Source organism: Lynx rufus, unplaced genomic scaffold, assembly GCF_022079265.1.
Source record: "Lynx rufus isolate CCGP_SWC_20201006 ecotype Redwood Valley unplaced genomic scaffold, mLynRuf1.p SCAF_2, whole genome shotgun sequence".
NCBI lineage: Eukaryota > Metazoa > Chordata > Mammalia > Carnivora > Felidae > Lynx > Lynx rufus.
In genome coordinates this window covers 87,185,204-87,201,291 of record NW_025814834.1, presented here as the reverse complement: position 1 = coordinate 87,201,291, position 16,088 = coordinate 87,185,204, and the positions used below count along the sequence as shown (strand labels likewise).

General features: G+C 40.0%; 1 protein-coding gene across 2 annotated transcripts in view; it reads left to right on the top strand.

Annotated features, from left to right (window-relative positions):
- ARHGAP15 (Rho GTPase activating protein 15) overlaps positions 1-16,088 on the top strand; it is a 619,400-nt gene that overhangs the window by 557,211 nt on the left and 46,101 nt on the right. For both annotated transcript variants that reach the window (XM_047082984.1, XM_047082983.1), the window contains one exon: positions 640-745. In XM_047082984.1, coding sequence (XP_046938940.1) covers positions 640-745 — 106 coding nt within the window. The remainder of the gene's footprint in view (positions 1-639; positions 746-16,088) is intronic.

Here is a 16,088-nt window from a genome sequence, read left to right as displayed (position 1 = left end):
GGTGTTGGCACACCTGTGCTTCTTCTGGGGACTCTCTTTCCTTGACTTTTACAGTTATTAGAGGCTATCTCCGCTCCTTAGCCCATGGCTTTTCATCAAATAGCCACTTATTTTTCTGTTTCCATTGATACATCATCTTTTTTCTCTGACTCTGATCCTCCTGCTTTTCTCTTAACCACCTTTGTGATTTTACTGGACCTACCCAGATCATTCCGAAATAACCTCCCCATCTCAGAGTCCCTAATTGAATCACATTGGCAAAGTCCCTTTTGTCATAGAAGGCAACATATTCACAGGTTTCAGAGATGAGGGCATGAACATCTTTGGAGAGCCGTTATTCACCCTACTGTGTCTTATAAAACAATAAAGAATTTATAAAACTGATTCAATAACTGATCTTAACAAGAAGACTATGTCAAAGCTATGCTGTTGCTGCTTGGTATTACTATGCTCTACATCACAGTCAAACTAAAAAAAACCTTCATGATAAGGACGTTGAATACACCTATTCTCTTTGGTTGCTGATTAGGACTTTATGTTGCTACATCTTACTCCAAAGTTCTCCTAAGAAAATTCCCTCATGCACCTATAAAATCTCTTTTTTTTTTCTAACCTTCCTTTTATTTATTTATTTTTCAGAAAAGCAAGACTACAACACAAGAATTGAAACTATAAAGTCTCTTGTGCAAAAACTCCCTCCACCAAATCGTGACACCATGAAAATTCTCTTTGGACATCTAACTAAGTAAGTTATAAGGGGTTCTGATTGGGTCATCGTATTCTCATTTCTTATATAGCAGTATTGAATTTCACATCTCTCAGACAAGATTTTCCAAATGTATCTATCTCAAATTTTCCCCTTAGCAAGTGTAAATCTTCCTGAAGAAGTTGGAGAATGTACTAAAGGTAGGAAGGAGAACCTATAAAAGGAACTTTTAAAATAATTTATTTTTCCTGGTCTTTTCAGCAAGTAGATACTTGCTCATCTATTGTCATAACCTTAACCACAGCCATAGGATGGACTGTCTTCATTGTCTAGTGTAACGGGAAGAGCATGAAATAATTCAGAACTGAGTGCAAAACAAAACTTCATCATGTAGCAAGTGCTATGACCACTAATAAGTTACTTACACTGTCTGAAATTCAGTTTCCTCATTTGTAAAACACTGATTCATATTGGTAAGGTGCCATCCATGTAAAAAGTTAAGAGAAGAGTATTGAAGGCAAAAAAAAAAAAAAAAGCAAGTGTAAATACCCAGCGACCCACAGAGCTTGATGTATTTGAAAAGCAGGAAGCAAGCCAGAATAGTCAGAGCTTAATGAACTAGAAGGATGGTGGTAGGAGTTAAGGTCCTAGCCATTAGATCAACTGGTATCAGATCACATAGGTTCTTGTGGGCCTCAGTGAGAGATTTGGATTGTATTCTAAATGCAATGAAAAACTGGGGCATCTGCGTGGCTCGGCCTGTTGAGCGTCCAACTCTTGATTTCAGATCAGATCATGATCCCAGGGTCATGTGATCAAGCCCCATGTTGGGCTTCGTGCTGAGCGTGGAGTCTGCTTAGGATTCTCTCTCTCTCTCCCTCTGCCCCTCCCCCCAGCTCATGTTCTCTCTCTCTCTGTCTGTCTTTCACCTCTCTCTCTAAAAAATTAATAATAATAAAATAAATAAATACAATGAAAAAAAACATAAGGAGTGCTAAATTGAGGGAATATAAAAGATCACTCTGGCTGCCATGTGGAGAATGGATTTGTAAAATGGAAGCAAGGAGACCTGTACGGAGGCAACCATGGAGTCCAGGCAAGAGGTAATGATGGCTTATGTGGAGTCCTTAAAGAGATATATTGGTGATAGGTCAGGATGGATCTGCTGCTGGTCAGAATACAGCTGGAAAAAGAAAGGAGAAAGCAAGTGTGCCTCCTAGGATTTGGGCTTAGGCACATGAAGAAATGGTAATACTACACAGAGCAAACTAGAAAGCTCCATTTTGGACATGTTAAGTTTGATATGACTGGTACTCATTTGCTCTCTTTTAACACCTTCTTCAGATAAGACAGAGTACAATACAAGTGATGAGGTTTTACCTTTTGCCATACACATATAGTAATGTTGAAGCCTGATAAAGTGTCAAATAGATTGGACTGTTTTGCTTTTGTGAGATTAAATCTCCTTAATCATCCATTCCTTGGGTTGAGTCATTCCTACAGATTATTCAACCAATCCATTACATGCTTTTTACTTGTAAATTTAATACATATAATTGCACACACACAAAATTTAAGCAACAGTGGTGCATAGAGATTAAGAGGTAAAATTTGCCTACTGGTTACTCTTAGCCTGCTGAGCAGAAGTAACCAACATTTTTGTATATATGCTTCCAGACCTGTGTTTAAGCACGTGCAAACATGTGTATATGGTTGTTATTGTGTTAAAGTTAATCATTTTGCACATATTGTTATGCAATATTTTGCAACTCATGGACAGCCTTCCATTTCATTAAACACACTTAAGTGATTCTCTCTAATGATGACATTGACATAGTATTCCATAGTATGGATAGTCCATAACTTGCTTAATCAGTTACTGCATTAGGGAACATGCTTTAATCTAACTCATCATATTAGTTTCTTTTCTATTTTACCCCAGAGGAGAACTTGTGTCAAAGTTCAGACTTCCCCTTATTGCCAGAATGTCCTCTCTTATCACCTCCACATAATGGCTCCAATGGGAAACCCATGTGGTTTAGTGAAAGGACCTTGGGTTTTAAGGAAATAGAAAAAGCGAGAGAGTCAAATCCTCATTTTATACCTTACTCCTCTTATGATCTCACGCACATAAAATCGGATTAAATAATATTGGCCATACCTTGTGGTTATGAGAATTAAATAAGATAATGCATATAGAATGCCTGGCACAAGGTAAGCATTCCTCAAATGTAAATTCTTTTCCCGTAGGACCCAGGCACACCATGAAAAGGGTTTCAGGTTACAAGTAAATACTGGAGTGCTTATCCCAGTAACTTTAACTGGACAAAGTCATAAATCATACCCATACTGCTATGTAATACCTAGTCTTGGAGATCTTGAGAAATATCCATTACTCAGTCTCAATTATTCCTTTTTTCCCCAACTGAACGAACAGCTATAAAATGAAGAAATGTAGAGTTAGCTAAATCCTCCTTTGAAAAAAACAAAACAGATGAAAATCCTTCCAATTAAAAATCTCAGAAGGATGAGAATCCTCCACCTTTATGCCACACTATCCCAGGAATAACAATTAATGCCTGATCATGTTTCTTATACCTAAATTAATTTCCCAATTCTGTTAGAACTTTCACTCAGTTCAGCAGAGATAGAAATAGATGTTTTAAACCAAGATTTAAGATCATATTATTATATCACCTTTGCAGCATTCACATATGATTTTTTTATTATAAACGGAAAGAAAAGCGTTATTTGCTAGGTTGCCAACCTTTCTTGAATGGTGTGACCATATTCCACCCTGCACTGATTTTAAAACTGGGTTTAATTATGCACAAGTGTGTGCACATGATTATATCTTATTAATCATTTTTTGCTAAGTTTTTGATAAACAGCCAATTGTGGCATGTCATCAAAGCCTGAGAAGACTAAATAGGAAGATTGTTTAACAGGAATTTAAAAATATTCATGTTTGAAAGAATCATTAGAATGTTTTCCTTAGCCTTGATGCATTTGGTAGTTCTTCAGAAAATCTACCATCAACACTTGTATGTAGTGTTTATTTCAAATTGTTGCAAATATATATATTTTGAAGTTTGTTTAGTGAGGGTCAGGGAATGTAATGAAGTGCCAAAAATTCCACTTGACCTACGTACTCTATAGCCAACAGAATAGAACTCCAATTTTGCACCGCACTGAATTAAACATTCCCTTGAAAGAGAAACTACAAACTGAGAAAGCTTAATACAGCACAATTGGACTACAGGGTTGGTCCCAGTCCTGTCCTCAAAAGCCAGAAGTTTTAAAGGGTTGTGAATGCATTAGGCAGAAGATTACACAACAGCTGCGTAGGCTGAATAGTCTCAGAGTCCAGAGTCCTCATTCTTGATCAAACTCAAGGTCAAGTTCTGTGCTTCTGCTGTGATAACATAAGACCAGAAATTCAGAATAAGCTATCATCTCAAAATGCCATCAACCAGAAACCTTTATTAATAGCCACTTTCACAAATTGACATTACAGTAATAAGTACCGTAAGGTCCTGTAGTACCTTCTGAATCATCACATAAATGGCAAGTTCTATCTCTATAAAATATGTGTCAAATGCATTTTCCTTTAGCCTGCTTCTTTGGAAAGGCAGGGAGGCAAAGTGAAGATGAAGTTAATGAGGAAGGAGGACCTACAAAGATAAGGTTTAGTTGCTGATGGGTAGTAGAACCAGGCAAAGGGGCTATATAAGCCATAGAGAACCACTGAAACTTTATCTATGGGACAATTGCATGATGTGCTCAATATTTATGAAAGTAGTCAGACAACAGAGTGTAAGGCAAACAAGATCGAAGGAGAAAAGACCCAGGAGGCCACCTGGGAGTTGTGTTTGGATTAGAGTGATGAACATCAAATGGAAAGAAATGGCTTAAACCTTGAGACTTTTCAAAGCAAAATTCCACACAATTTTTATTTCTGTCATTTCTTTATCCCCATATCCAGTCAGCCATGGAGATAAGTCTGAGGTTTCAACGCCGGGTGATTGTGACAGTAATAATAATAATAATAAAAGGCAAAAGGAGACACTGGTTAGAAGGAAACAAACTTTTTTCTATTTTGCAAAGGTAGAGAAAGAGGAAGATGAGATCATTGGAAACTAATTAAACAGGATGAATCCCATTTTGTTGAGTGTATATTAGATCAAGCCCTTTATATGCTGCCAGTTAGGATGTACCAACCAGCATGATTGGAAAGTCATGTATGTCATATATTTCCAGAATGAAAATCTTTCAATTCTTCATGTCTTTTGAGCCAGTCATATTAAGTAATGGGGGAGGCAGTTTATGCAGGCAAAATGGTTTATAGTCGTACTTGCACTGGTAGAAACTTGGAAGCACCCTAAGTGTTCAGTGATAGGGGAAGGTATATAGAACATGACACATCGTATCAGCTTAGTAAAATGTAGTTCATGACTGATTGATTTTTTTTTATTTGGAGACCTGTTATGTTTAAGTCAGGGATACAATATCTTATATACTCAAAGAGAGTGTAACCATAGATATATGGAAAATGTGTGCACCTGGAAAAGACTGCAAAAATTTTTGTTGAAATGTTAATATTTCATTCTTAGAGTCATTAAATTATGGGAGTTTTTTTTCGGCCATGTGTTGCTTTTTCTCTCCTAACAATGGTATAGAAGGTGACACTGAGGTTAAGAAAACAGGTGAAGTAGGGAACCAGGGTGGCTCAGTCAGTTAAGTGTCCGACTTTGGCTCAGGTCATGATCTCACGATTTGTGAGTTTGAGCCCCACATTGGGCTCTGTGCTGACAGCTCAGAGCCTGGAGCCTGCTTTGGATTCTGTGTCTGCCCCCCCCCTTCTCTGTCCCTCCCCTGCTCGGATTCTGTCTCTCTCTCTCTCTCAAAAATAAATAAATAAACAATAAAAAAGAGTTTCATGCAGTAGCTATCACTTATTATGTACCTATCATTTATAACTTATTATTCTAGACAAATATTATACATAAATATATATATTATTTTTATAGTGAGAGAAATAGAAGATAATTTTTAATGCAATAAATATAGGAAGAACTGCAGAAGCTGGGTTGCCAAATTTCCTGGCTTTCAGAAAATTCTTTATCTCAACACAAAATCTTTTTCCAGAACCTACATCCCTCCCTGGTCTGACTCAGCCACTTTCCCCTAGTCCCATTGAGGCTGATTTTACCTGTTTGACAAACCATATGATACCCGACCCGCCAGTCCCTTGTGAACTGTTCAGCCAAACTCTACTCTGTCCGTGACTCTCCATCAACCTCATCTGCGTCTTGCTCCGTGTTCTTAGGAACACATCAAAGTGGGCACTTGCTAAGATCATCTACTCTACCTTAACTCTGAGGCAGGTATGATGAGGCTGGAGATAGACAGTTTTTCCCATGCTTCTTGTCCAGAGCCGCCCCTGTTACAGCAGTTTCCTCAAGATGGATCTCTTGCCTTGTAATCTTACTTAGCAGAATGATTCCCACAGTGAGAATTTTCTGCCAGACAGAACACCACACTGGCTTTATGGGTGCTGGTAAGTGAGATATTTTGAAGCTGGTAGGGCCTTATCCTGTGCCTCAAACACCCTGTGTAAATAAACATTCCTAGAATCCTACCAACTACATATCTACCTGGTATCTAGCACTGATCTTTTGAAGTTCTGGAATTCCTATTGCCATTACTACGAGTAAGGTGTTCTAGCTATTACTGAAGTCTTTTCCCACCTTGTTTTTATTTCCAGGATAAAAATAATACATGATGCTTAGAGAAAATAAATACAAAAGTATGTCTACCAACCAAGCTAAATTGAACTCGCCAGCCAGATTAGCTTTGTGGCATGAATTTTGGAAGCCAAAACAATCTCAAATTTTTGAGTGGGGGAACATATGATAAAACACTTAATTCCCCTGTAGTATACATTGTTCAGAGAAACTCAAAATATCTTAGAAATGGGTGGCTTTTAGAGATGACTAATGAAATCATGTCATTCACTGAGTTTCAAAAATAGCTTTGGAAGAATATATTTGCTGCAGGCTTTAGATGCAAGTAAACATTTTTATAGGAGACTTGCACTTTGTAAAATAGGTTGAAAAGAAAACTAAAAAATCTTCCCTTTTGCATCGACTCTAAGAAAATCGCCCAGCTGTTCATAGAATTCCAAGGTGAAGGAATGATATGGCTGAATAGACAAATCTCATGGAAGCATGCCAGTTGAATGCCTCATTGAAAGGCGAAACTGTTGAGCTGTGGCTATTTTCTGAGAGTAAACTGATATTTAAAGCTTCTCTGTGGTCTTCATGGGTGTTAAATAAAATATTCTACAAAAGCATGTCAGAGGCAACTCAAATGATGATGGCCTAGAAATACAAGAGTTGTATGAGGATACAATGGTAAGGAAATAATTCATCCACCGTGACTTTAAAATGGCATTGTGAGCATTTCTGATATTTTGGTAGAAACAATGAGACTTGCCTAAAGAATGAACTTGAAAGCCCATGATCTCTTGCCCTTCTCTCTGGTCTTTAAGAGCAATGGCTGGTGAAGCTCTCTGCCTCCCGTCAGGCCTCTGAGTGCTCAGCTCTGGTGTGCTTTGGATCAGGCTATGTTTTTCTGTGCTGTCTCTGGCACTCCCCCCTTTTTCTGTACACTTTGGTTGCTCACCCAACCATAATACCTGATAGCCAATGACTTGCAGGCCATGGGTATTTTTACTGGAAAATGAGGAACCTGTACAAATTGTTATTTTCTTTTTTCTCTCTTTTTTCTTTCCCTTTTTTTTTTTTCATTTTCCTGAGGGACAAGGGCTGCAAGTCGTTTGAAATAAGCCAGAAGCCTAATAGCTCCTTTGCTTGTGTATTTGAAATGGCACCCTAATCACTTTGAAGAGCTAATGTACTTCCTATGGGCCCGAAATTTCTCAACTGGACTCCTGTGGCAGAATTTGGCCTGGTAGTTAAGAAAATTAATTACTCTGATCGTGAGGATGAAGCAATAGTTCCCAACTCCCTGTAGTAATCATTAAAATGTCATCTACTTAGGAGACATCTTGGCACAGGATTTATAAGGTTTGTGTGCTGGGGACTAAGGTTCAATGATCCTTCCAGTGGTGGATCCTTGTTTTGGAGGAAGGCTTTGGGAGATAAGGTTTTTAAGACAGGAGGGAAATTATTACTTTAAATCTTTTATTTTAACATTTGAATGGTGACGTTACCCATTGAATAATAGGAAACAAAACAAAACGTAAAATGACTACGGTCCATCTACCACTGTCTTCCCTGTTGTTAGTGGTGGTCCACCCCATGGGGGTATTTTCTCATAAGAGGTAAATTTTGTAAGTTGCCCCATCCTTCTCCACTATGAATCTTGGCCTTTTAACTAATGGAAAGAACCAGGGATTTGGAATCAAAGACATAGGCTCAAGTCCCAACCTCACCCCTTAGAAGCTGTACAACATTAAAGAAAACCTTTTAATATCTCTAACCCTCCCTTTTGGTCATATGTGAAATAGGTCAAATAAATTCACACTTATTAAAATGTTTATCAACTGTGAAATCCTGTCTATTCCTTTATGTCTTAAATGAGTGCCCTCTGTATCCCGGGCACTGGACTGGATCACAGGTTGGCAAAGTATGGCCCACCCTCAAGCTACATACAGCCTGTTGCCTGTTTTTGTCAATAAAGTTTTATTGGAACATACACACACCTATATGTTTGTGTATTGTCAAAGGCTGCTTTCGTGCTACAGTGGCAAGAGTTAATAGTTGTGACAAGTTGCACAAAGCCAAAAACATTTACACTTTGACCCTTCACAGAGAAAGTTTGCTGACCCCCTAAACTCAATACTAGGGGAATACATAGGACTCCTACTCTCACTTGTCCTGTAGTCTCCTGGGGTAGATAAATTGGTAAACAATTGCAATAAATATGGTGCAATACTGCAAGACACTGTGAGAGCACCAACCAGGAGCTGGAACTTAGCCTAGAGACACCAAAGAATGCCTCCCAGAGGAGATGGCACAGGCTATCTTAAAGATGTCAGTTTGGCAGCCAGCAGGCCTACTACAAGCACAGAGAACTGTGGACAAAGACGTGTGGTGTTGGAGACCTATGGTATGGCGAAGAAATAGTGAATCCTCTGACGTGATTGGAGGATTAGGAAGCATAAAAGAAGTAGCAGAACATAAGCCCAAGATGTAGTGAACTAGAGCTAAGTTGCGAAGAACCTTTCACAGGCTTTCTTACGAAATTCGAAATTCATTTTGTAGACATGAGGTAAATCGTGGAAGGGTCAGAAGCAGGGAGATAAGGTCATGCGATTTATATTTATAAAGATCACAGTCTTTAAGATAGCCTGTAGGAGGGCAAACTGGAGATAGTGAAACCAGTTAAGAGCCTGGGGCAAGGGTCCAAGATAGAGACCCCAAACTAAGGAGATGCTGGGGGAGGGGACAGGTAACAGGGGTGGATACAAGAGGCACAGAGAGGGTCGATTCAATAGGACATGCCCACCAAATGTATGCAAGAGGTAAGGAAGAAGGATTTCAGGATGGCACCCAGGTTTTGAACTAGCTGAGGGGTGATACCCTCAACTCACTAAAGGAAAAGACTAAAATTAGAAGCATGAAAGAAGTTGAAAATTGGGGGCTGTGATGTAATTGGTCATTCTTTATACTTCATTAGTGAATTCCATTCAAGGATAAGCAACATCTGCCGGGAATGCAGGAAAGGTGATTGGGATCTAGATACGAATTTGGGAGTCGTCATTTTAAAGGCGGCAATGGGGGTATGGTCACGAATACTGGCAAAGGACAGTATGGAGCCAAAACGGAGCTGAGGAGAGATTCCTAGGGGTGTCTAACATTGAAAGAGTGGTCAGAGGAAGACACTGGGAAAAGGATCTGAGAATGGCATGCCTGGTGATAGAAAACTTGGCAAGCACAGAGGTATTATATTTTGTGGCTCCAATTGTTACTCCTCTATAGGAAGCCTAGTAAATTCTCGTGGTAACAGAACATTAGGCAGAATTTCTGGTAATGACTAGCTATTGTTCTAATCCTTATTCTCTGGTTCCTGAGAAATCATCGGAATACATATAATAACCTAGCAGGAAAAAACTGTTATTCTATAGCATAATCAGGTCCTGAAAATATCGATGAAGATGGAAATTGTAAAGAACTGAACTCTGCCGTTGGCTCATAGTTTCCAGGAATTTGTGTCACTTTGATTCCTGTTATATCCCCAAAGCTTAGTACAGAGTCCCACATATCATAGATACTCAGTCATTTTCGTTGAACAGATGGAATCACATGACTTCATTGAGTGAGAAAATAATAATCGAATAGCTAGTAATGGTTCCAGTTAAGATCAAGTGGAATCTTGGAACTTTGATATGTAGTTCAGACTCCAACCAGAGAATATTCCATTTTGAGGGGATTGGTTAGCAAGCGGTTCCTCTCAAGTTTCTGTCTCCTCACCTGATATTTATCTTTTCATCATCATGAAGAGAAAAGCAGCTCTAATTGCAAAAGAAGCAACATTAATATTAAGGTTTCATGTTAAGAGGCCCTGAGTACAATGAATGAGTAGTAAAAGAGGCTTCCCCTACTGAGGGAGCCTTGGTCAGGGACTCTGTGACCACCCGTCAGTACTGGAGCCTGTTAGATCAATCACTGCACTCCAGGGTGAGATGCCAGGGTTTCTGATTTCTTAATTGTCTGGTATTTGTAACAGATCTTGGAATAGAAAAACTTCGTTTCACATCTTCTGTCATTATTTCCACTGCTAAACTAAAGGCTATCATTGCTATTGCTTATCAACACAATCATCCGGTCCATCGTTGGTTCTAGATTCAGTACTTACTTCCTAACCACTTTGAATTATTTAGCATTAGGTGAAACAAACAAACAAAAATTATTTTGATTACAAAAGCTTGTCTTCTGTTATTAAGTGTATAAAAATTTGATTCCCCTATTTAATGGAGCAGAGACATAGCAAACTTCAAAGTAGAAGGGGGAAAAAATCAACCAGACCTCAAGTCACCTGATTTCCAGTCCACTAGACCACACTCTGCCTTCTTGCCAATACCAATACTCGATTATGTTTCCAGGGAAGAAGGAACGGTAAAACAAAAAGTGAGAAAGACCAGCCAACTATGATAGAGGCACAGGCCTATCACTTGAATCCCCCCCCCCTTTTTAATTGAACACCAGCTATAATCTCAGCTCTTTAAATAAAATTACCTAACTAATTAGTAAATTGACATATTTATATAGGGGGTTTTCTGGGTATCTGTTCTCTCTCTCTCTCTCTCTCTCTCCCTCAATCTCACTCCCTTCCTCCCTCCCTCCTCCTTTTCTCCCTCCTCCCTCCCTCTAACACATTGCTTTCCACCCAAAAAGCACCAGGGAAAGTTTTATTTCTGGGATTCTTTCTAAAAACAAGCTTCAATTCCACATTCATTAATGCTGTGTGTGTGCGCGCGCGTGTGTGTGTATATGCACACTTAGACAAAAGCACGTTTTTTTAAAAGGCAGTGATGGTTCTGCCTTTTACCACCTTCTTTCTCGTCTTTAAATGGAAAGCACTGAACCCAGATGCCCAACCACGGAAGATATTCTTCCAGAAGCAGCATCTGGCTTCCTGGCAAGCCCTTCAGGCGAGTTGTTTGGGGAGCTTTGCAGTTGTCTCTCGGTCTGTCACGTGTAGCAGATACCATGGCCTCTCTGGCTGGCATGTCCAGGCAGCTGCCAATTCCTTTCAGTTCACCTTTAATTCTGAGAACTAGTTTCCTCATTTTCATTTCTTACTGGGCTTATTTTTCTCCCCACTGCCCGTAAGACTTCTAGGACAAGAGGGGCCCCTGGGTGGCTCAGTCGGTTAAGCGTCCGACTTCAGCTCAGGTCATGATCTCATGTCTCGTGGGTTCGAGCCCCACATTGGGCTCTGTGCTGACACTCAGAGCCTGGAGGCTGCTTTGGATTCTGTGTCTTCCTTTTTCTCTGCCCCTCCCCTGCTTGCACTCTGTCTCTTTCTGTCTCTCGAAAATAATGAATAAACGTTAAAAAAAATTTAAAAAAAAAAGAGTTCTCGGACAAGATTGTTTTCTCGTTGCTGTCTGCCTGTCAACTTCCTTTGCTGGCCTCTGTCTTTTGAACCAGAATGAAATCCTCAGACACTTAGTCCTACATTAAAATAGGTTACTTTAAATAATATTTCTTAGCCATTTCTTGTCAGCATAGCTCCTTGTAAACTGTGGGGTTGTTCCCTGAAAAGAAAAGCAAACATTCCATCGGAGTAATTTATTCTGGTCTGTACACAAGACATGAAAGTGTTCTTGACATTTGTGTATTATTTAGTTAAATCATATTGGCTCCCACATCCTTGCCACACCACGAACAAAAGAGCAACACAGGACTGGAAAAGATGAGGCAACACAGCAGCATTTACAAACAGCACCTGCTTCCGGATACTACATTTTTTAAAGTAGGTTCGTTTTTGTTTTTTTTTTTTACCTGTTAATATGTATATATATATTTTTTACTTGTGAAGAATTCTGTAGCGTTTTTTATGGATAATTGTTGAGAACACAGAGTCCGATGGTAGCCCACGCACGAGGAAGCCGTGACAAGGTGCTGACAAGTCCGGCAGCAGTACCCAGAATGCAGAGGAGAAAGCAGAAATTAGAGCTGCAGGGTGACATCCAGGAATAGTTAACACGGGATAGCTGTACGTTCCCATGTTCTTGGGTTTTTTTTTTCCTCATGCAAGAAAAAGTGCAGATTATATATGAGATTTCTGATCTCGAGACTGTATTGTCTGGGCTGAGAGAAGAGTGGACTTAAGAGTGGACAGGAAGAAATCTCAGCCATTAATAACAATTGGTCTGTGGCCAGTGACAGACCCGACACACACTTGACTTTGAAGAGATACACAACGGAAATCATGGGCTTAACTGAAATGAGAGCGTCTGGGGAACAAGGACATGAATTGAGGGGCTGTCTGGATCAAGACATTGGGAAAATCTCCTTTGAGATCACCTACATGACAGTATAGCTCAAATTTAAGATTAGAATTCTTAAGTCTGTTTTATCTCTGCCTCAATGACATTTTTCGGTCTGTAATTTTTCCTCAGGTTAACTTGCTAATGTGTACAAAGGAAGTTGAATATACATGTGGAATTCAGAAACTTTATACCAAATGTTGCCCTTTGTGTAGAGATTACTGTGTCTCACTTCCAGTAATTTCTCCTCTTCTGTATCATATTCACATTCTTCTTAACCAGGCTATTTTCTCTTCCATTGTCCCCTTTCTTTTTTCTGCCTTTTCTCCCTACATCATCATCGTCCTCACTCTGAGAACTCTCTTCATCCTCGAGCACTGGCTGCCTACCATCAACCTCTCATTTATGCAGAACACAAATACACATCGAGTGACTATCATGATAGACGCTGAGCTGGAAATGAACACAATTTTACCAGGATAACAATCAGCCCCTAAGAGCAGGGGAACCTTGTTCAGTTGTGATGTTTCACTTCTGCTCCACGAAGTCCACTCCCCTCAGCTGACTCTCACTCCCAACTTTCTGATGCCAGCCCCTCCTCCTCTTAGGAGATTTGCAAACCAGCCTTTCTTTACAGGGATCCTGTGAGTGTATTGATTGAGGAGACCTCTGTCCTTTTCTGTCTTATTTTCAAAGAGATAAGTAGAATACTTTGGGACAGAGCCACAGCAAGCAGTAGGCAAGTCATAGGTGCTGGCACTTTGGCACTAAAAACGCTTACTTTTCCCTGCTGTCCATGAACTGACAATCAACATACACCTCTTAATAAATATTTTCCTTTCATCCATTTGGTTCACTCATTCATTCTTTTCACTCATTAATTAATTCTTTTATTTCCCATAGTGTTTGGGATGAGAAAAGATAAAAGAAATTACCTCTGCTCTACAGGAATTTTTATCTAATTAATTTGTGTCTCTGTGCTTGGACATCAAAACAAATTTTCTCACATAGTGAAAAGATATGCAAAGTAATGTTTTACCTAATCTGATTTTTTTTCCCATTTGAACACTTTTTTTTTTTTTTTGCCATCATTTCACATCCCAGAAAATTTCTTCTCTTAAAAACAACTCTTCTCCAATTAAAGCACAACTCTGTCCTCTTGGCTTTCTGCTCCCTCATCTTTTCCCACTTCTTTTTCACTTCCAGCTGCCATTCCAGGGTCATAAGTGCCTCCCTGGTACTGACCTTTGAGTCATCAGAAGGGGATTCCATTCATGCTCCCAGAGCCATATTTAGAGATGGAGATCCCCCAGAGAGATAGTGAGGTATTTTATGGGTGGTTTACATGTCCCACTATATTTTTCTAACCATCAAGAAAGGAGAAATAAAATGCATGCCCTGTTCTCTCTGGCCTCACTCTCTAGTCATATCGCACTGAAAATAACCAATTCCTAGAGTGCCAAGCTCTTAAAGTCATTCATACTTCCCTGGCAATGACAGGAATTTACCCTTCATCTTGGCAGAGGAAGGCCTATTTTATTCACCCCTCATCACATTCTTGCTATTCTCTGCCCAAGTTTCCCCTCCGACACCCTACAATAGGCTAGGTAGGCCTAGAAGCAAGCGGCTACATAGGGAAATGAAAGAAATGTTCCTTGTCACATCCTAGTTATTTCTGATCCCAAAGTACTTCAATCCAAGAAATGGTAATATAGAAGAAAACAGGCATGCAGTTGTGTGTGAGACCCTGGGAGGAGGAGATAGCAGGGGCGGGGAGGAGATGGCCAGAGAGACGTTTTGTTCATCACGAACGCAGCCACCTGAAAAACACCAGCTAATTAGCAGTCTGTAGCCACACAACACAGCAGTTTAGTACAAGAAGTGAACAATACTTTACCTAATTGAAACTACAGTGCAGACTTAGGTAGACTGCATGCAATTACACAGATTGGAAGTCAGCCAGGACACTGAGGTTAACAATCCCTTCTCTCACAAAAAGCACCACGGGAACTCTAATGACCACAAGTGGTAAGGGCTGTTATCCTGCATCCCATCCAAAAGGCCTCACCTCTCACAGCCCAGACTCCATCAGAAGTGCTTTATGGTGTCAACTAATTGGCTGGGGAAAAGGGTGCCCTCTGTGGGCGCAGGTGCACCTTTCCCAGGAGACACGCTTACGAGTACTAGTGTGGAGGGGGCTTCAAATGAGAAGGGACATTTGGGTGGGTCACATGGTAGACAGTGGGTGTTGTGAAGACTTCTCAGCCTGCTAGTTCAGCGGCCAGCACTACTACGGCCTAAGCATTCCAGAAAGTTCTAGGCCAGGATTTCTTAAACTTGAATGTGCTTACACATCAGGTCACCTGGAGATCTTGTTAAAAACGTAGATTCTGATTCAGGGGTTCTCAGACAGGACCTGAGATTCTGCATAGAGAACAAGCTCCCAGATGCTGCTGGTCTCTAGGAACCACAATTTCGGAAGGCAGTTCTTACAGGGAAGAGGGAAGAGTTCTTCCTGAACCAAGAGAGCAGAGGCTGGACAAAGAGAAAGAGGACTTTAAAACGAGTTTAACACCTTGAATAATCAAGTTGGCTTTCATTTGCCCTAGGAACTAAAGAACAGAAACATAGGGAGTCCAAAATGGTAAAGAATCCAATCCACTCCTAAAATCTACTCATAAAATGTCTTTTGCTCTTGGGAGACCGCAGGAGGGACTGCGTCTGGTTCCTGAACATGTTTCATGAGTGAGACACCTACTCTGAACAGTGATGGGATTTTACCCTCACTGGTTAGTGCTGTAGCAGCAACACACCGGCCAGCAGCAGCCTGTGATGACCTCCCAAGAACCAAAACTGTCTTTCAAGATGAATTAAGAGAAGACAAGATAGCAGAATGCAGACCTTCAAAGCTTGACCAATGGACGGTGAAGGGAGTGATAATCTTCCTTCAAAGCTTTGTAAAATAGAATCAGAGTTGCTGCAGAACATCAAAGAATGGGCCATTTTTAAGCTTATATTATGCAAACTTAATTTATTGCCGCGTGCTACAGAGGCTTTCATGCTAAAACCCGCATGTACCATTAAAGATTTAATTGTTAGTTGGATTAATGATTATATTCTTTATCTAGTTATTTCCTAAGTGCTTCTTATACTGATATCTACGTATTTTGTGACTTCTTGATGACAGAATTCACTTTAGATGTATGGGAAGGAACACACACACACACGCTCGCATACACACACTTAAAAAGCAAGACCCAATTAATCCCTGGTGAAAGGAGCATGAGTTCCTACATTTAGACATGCTGTAAACATGCTGTAAACTAGATAAGGCTGGGGTTTAAATATACATTTATC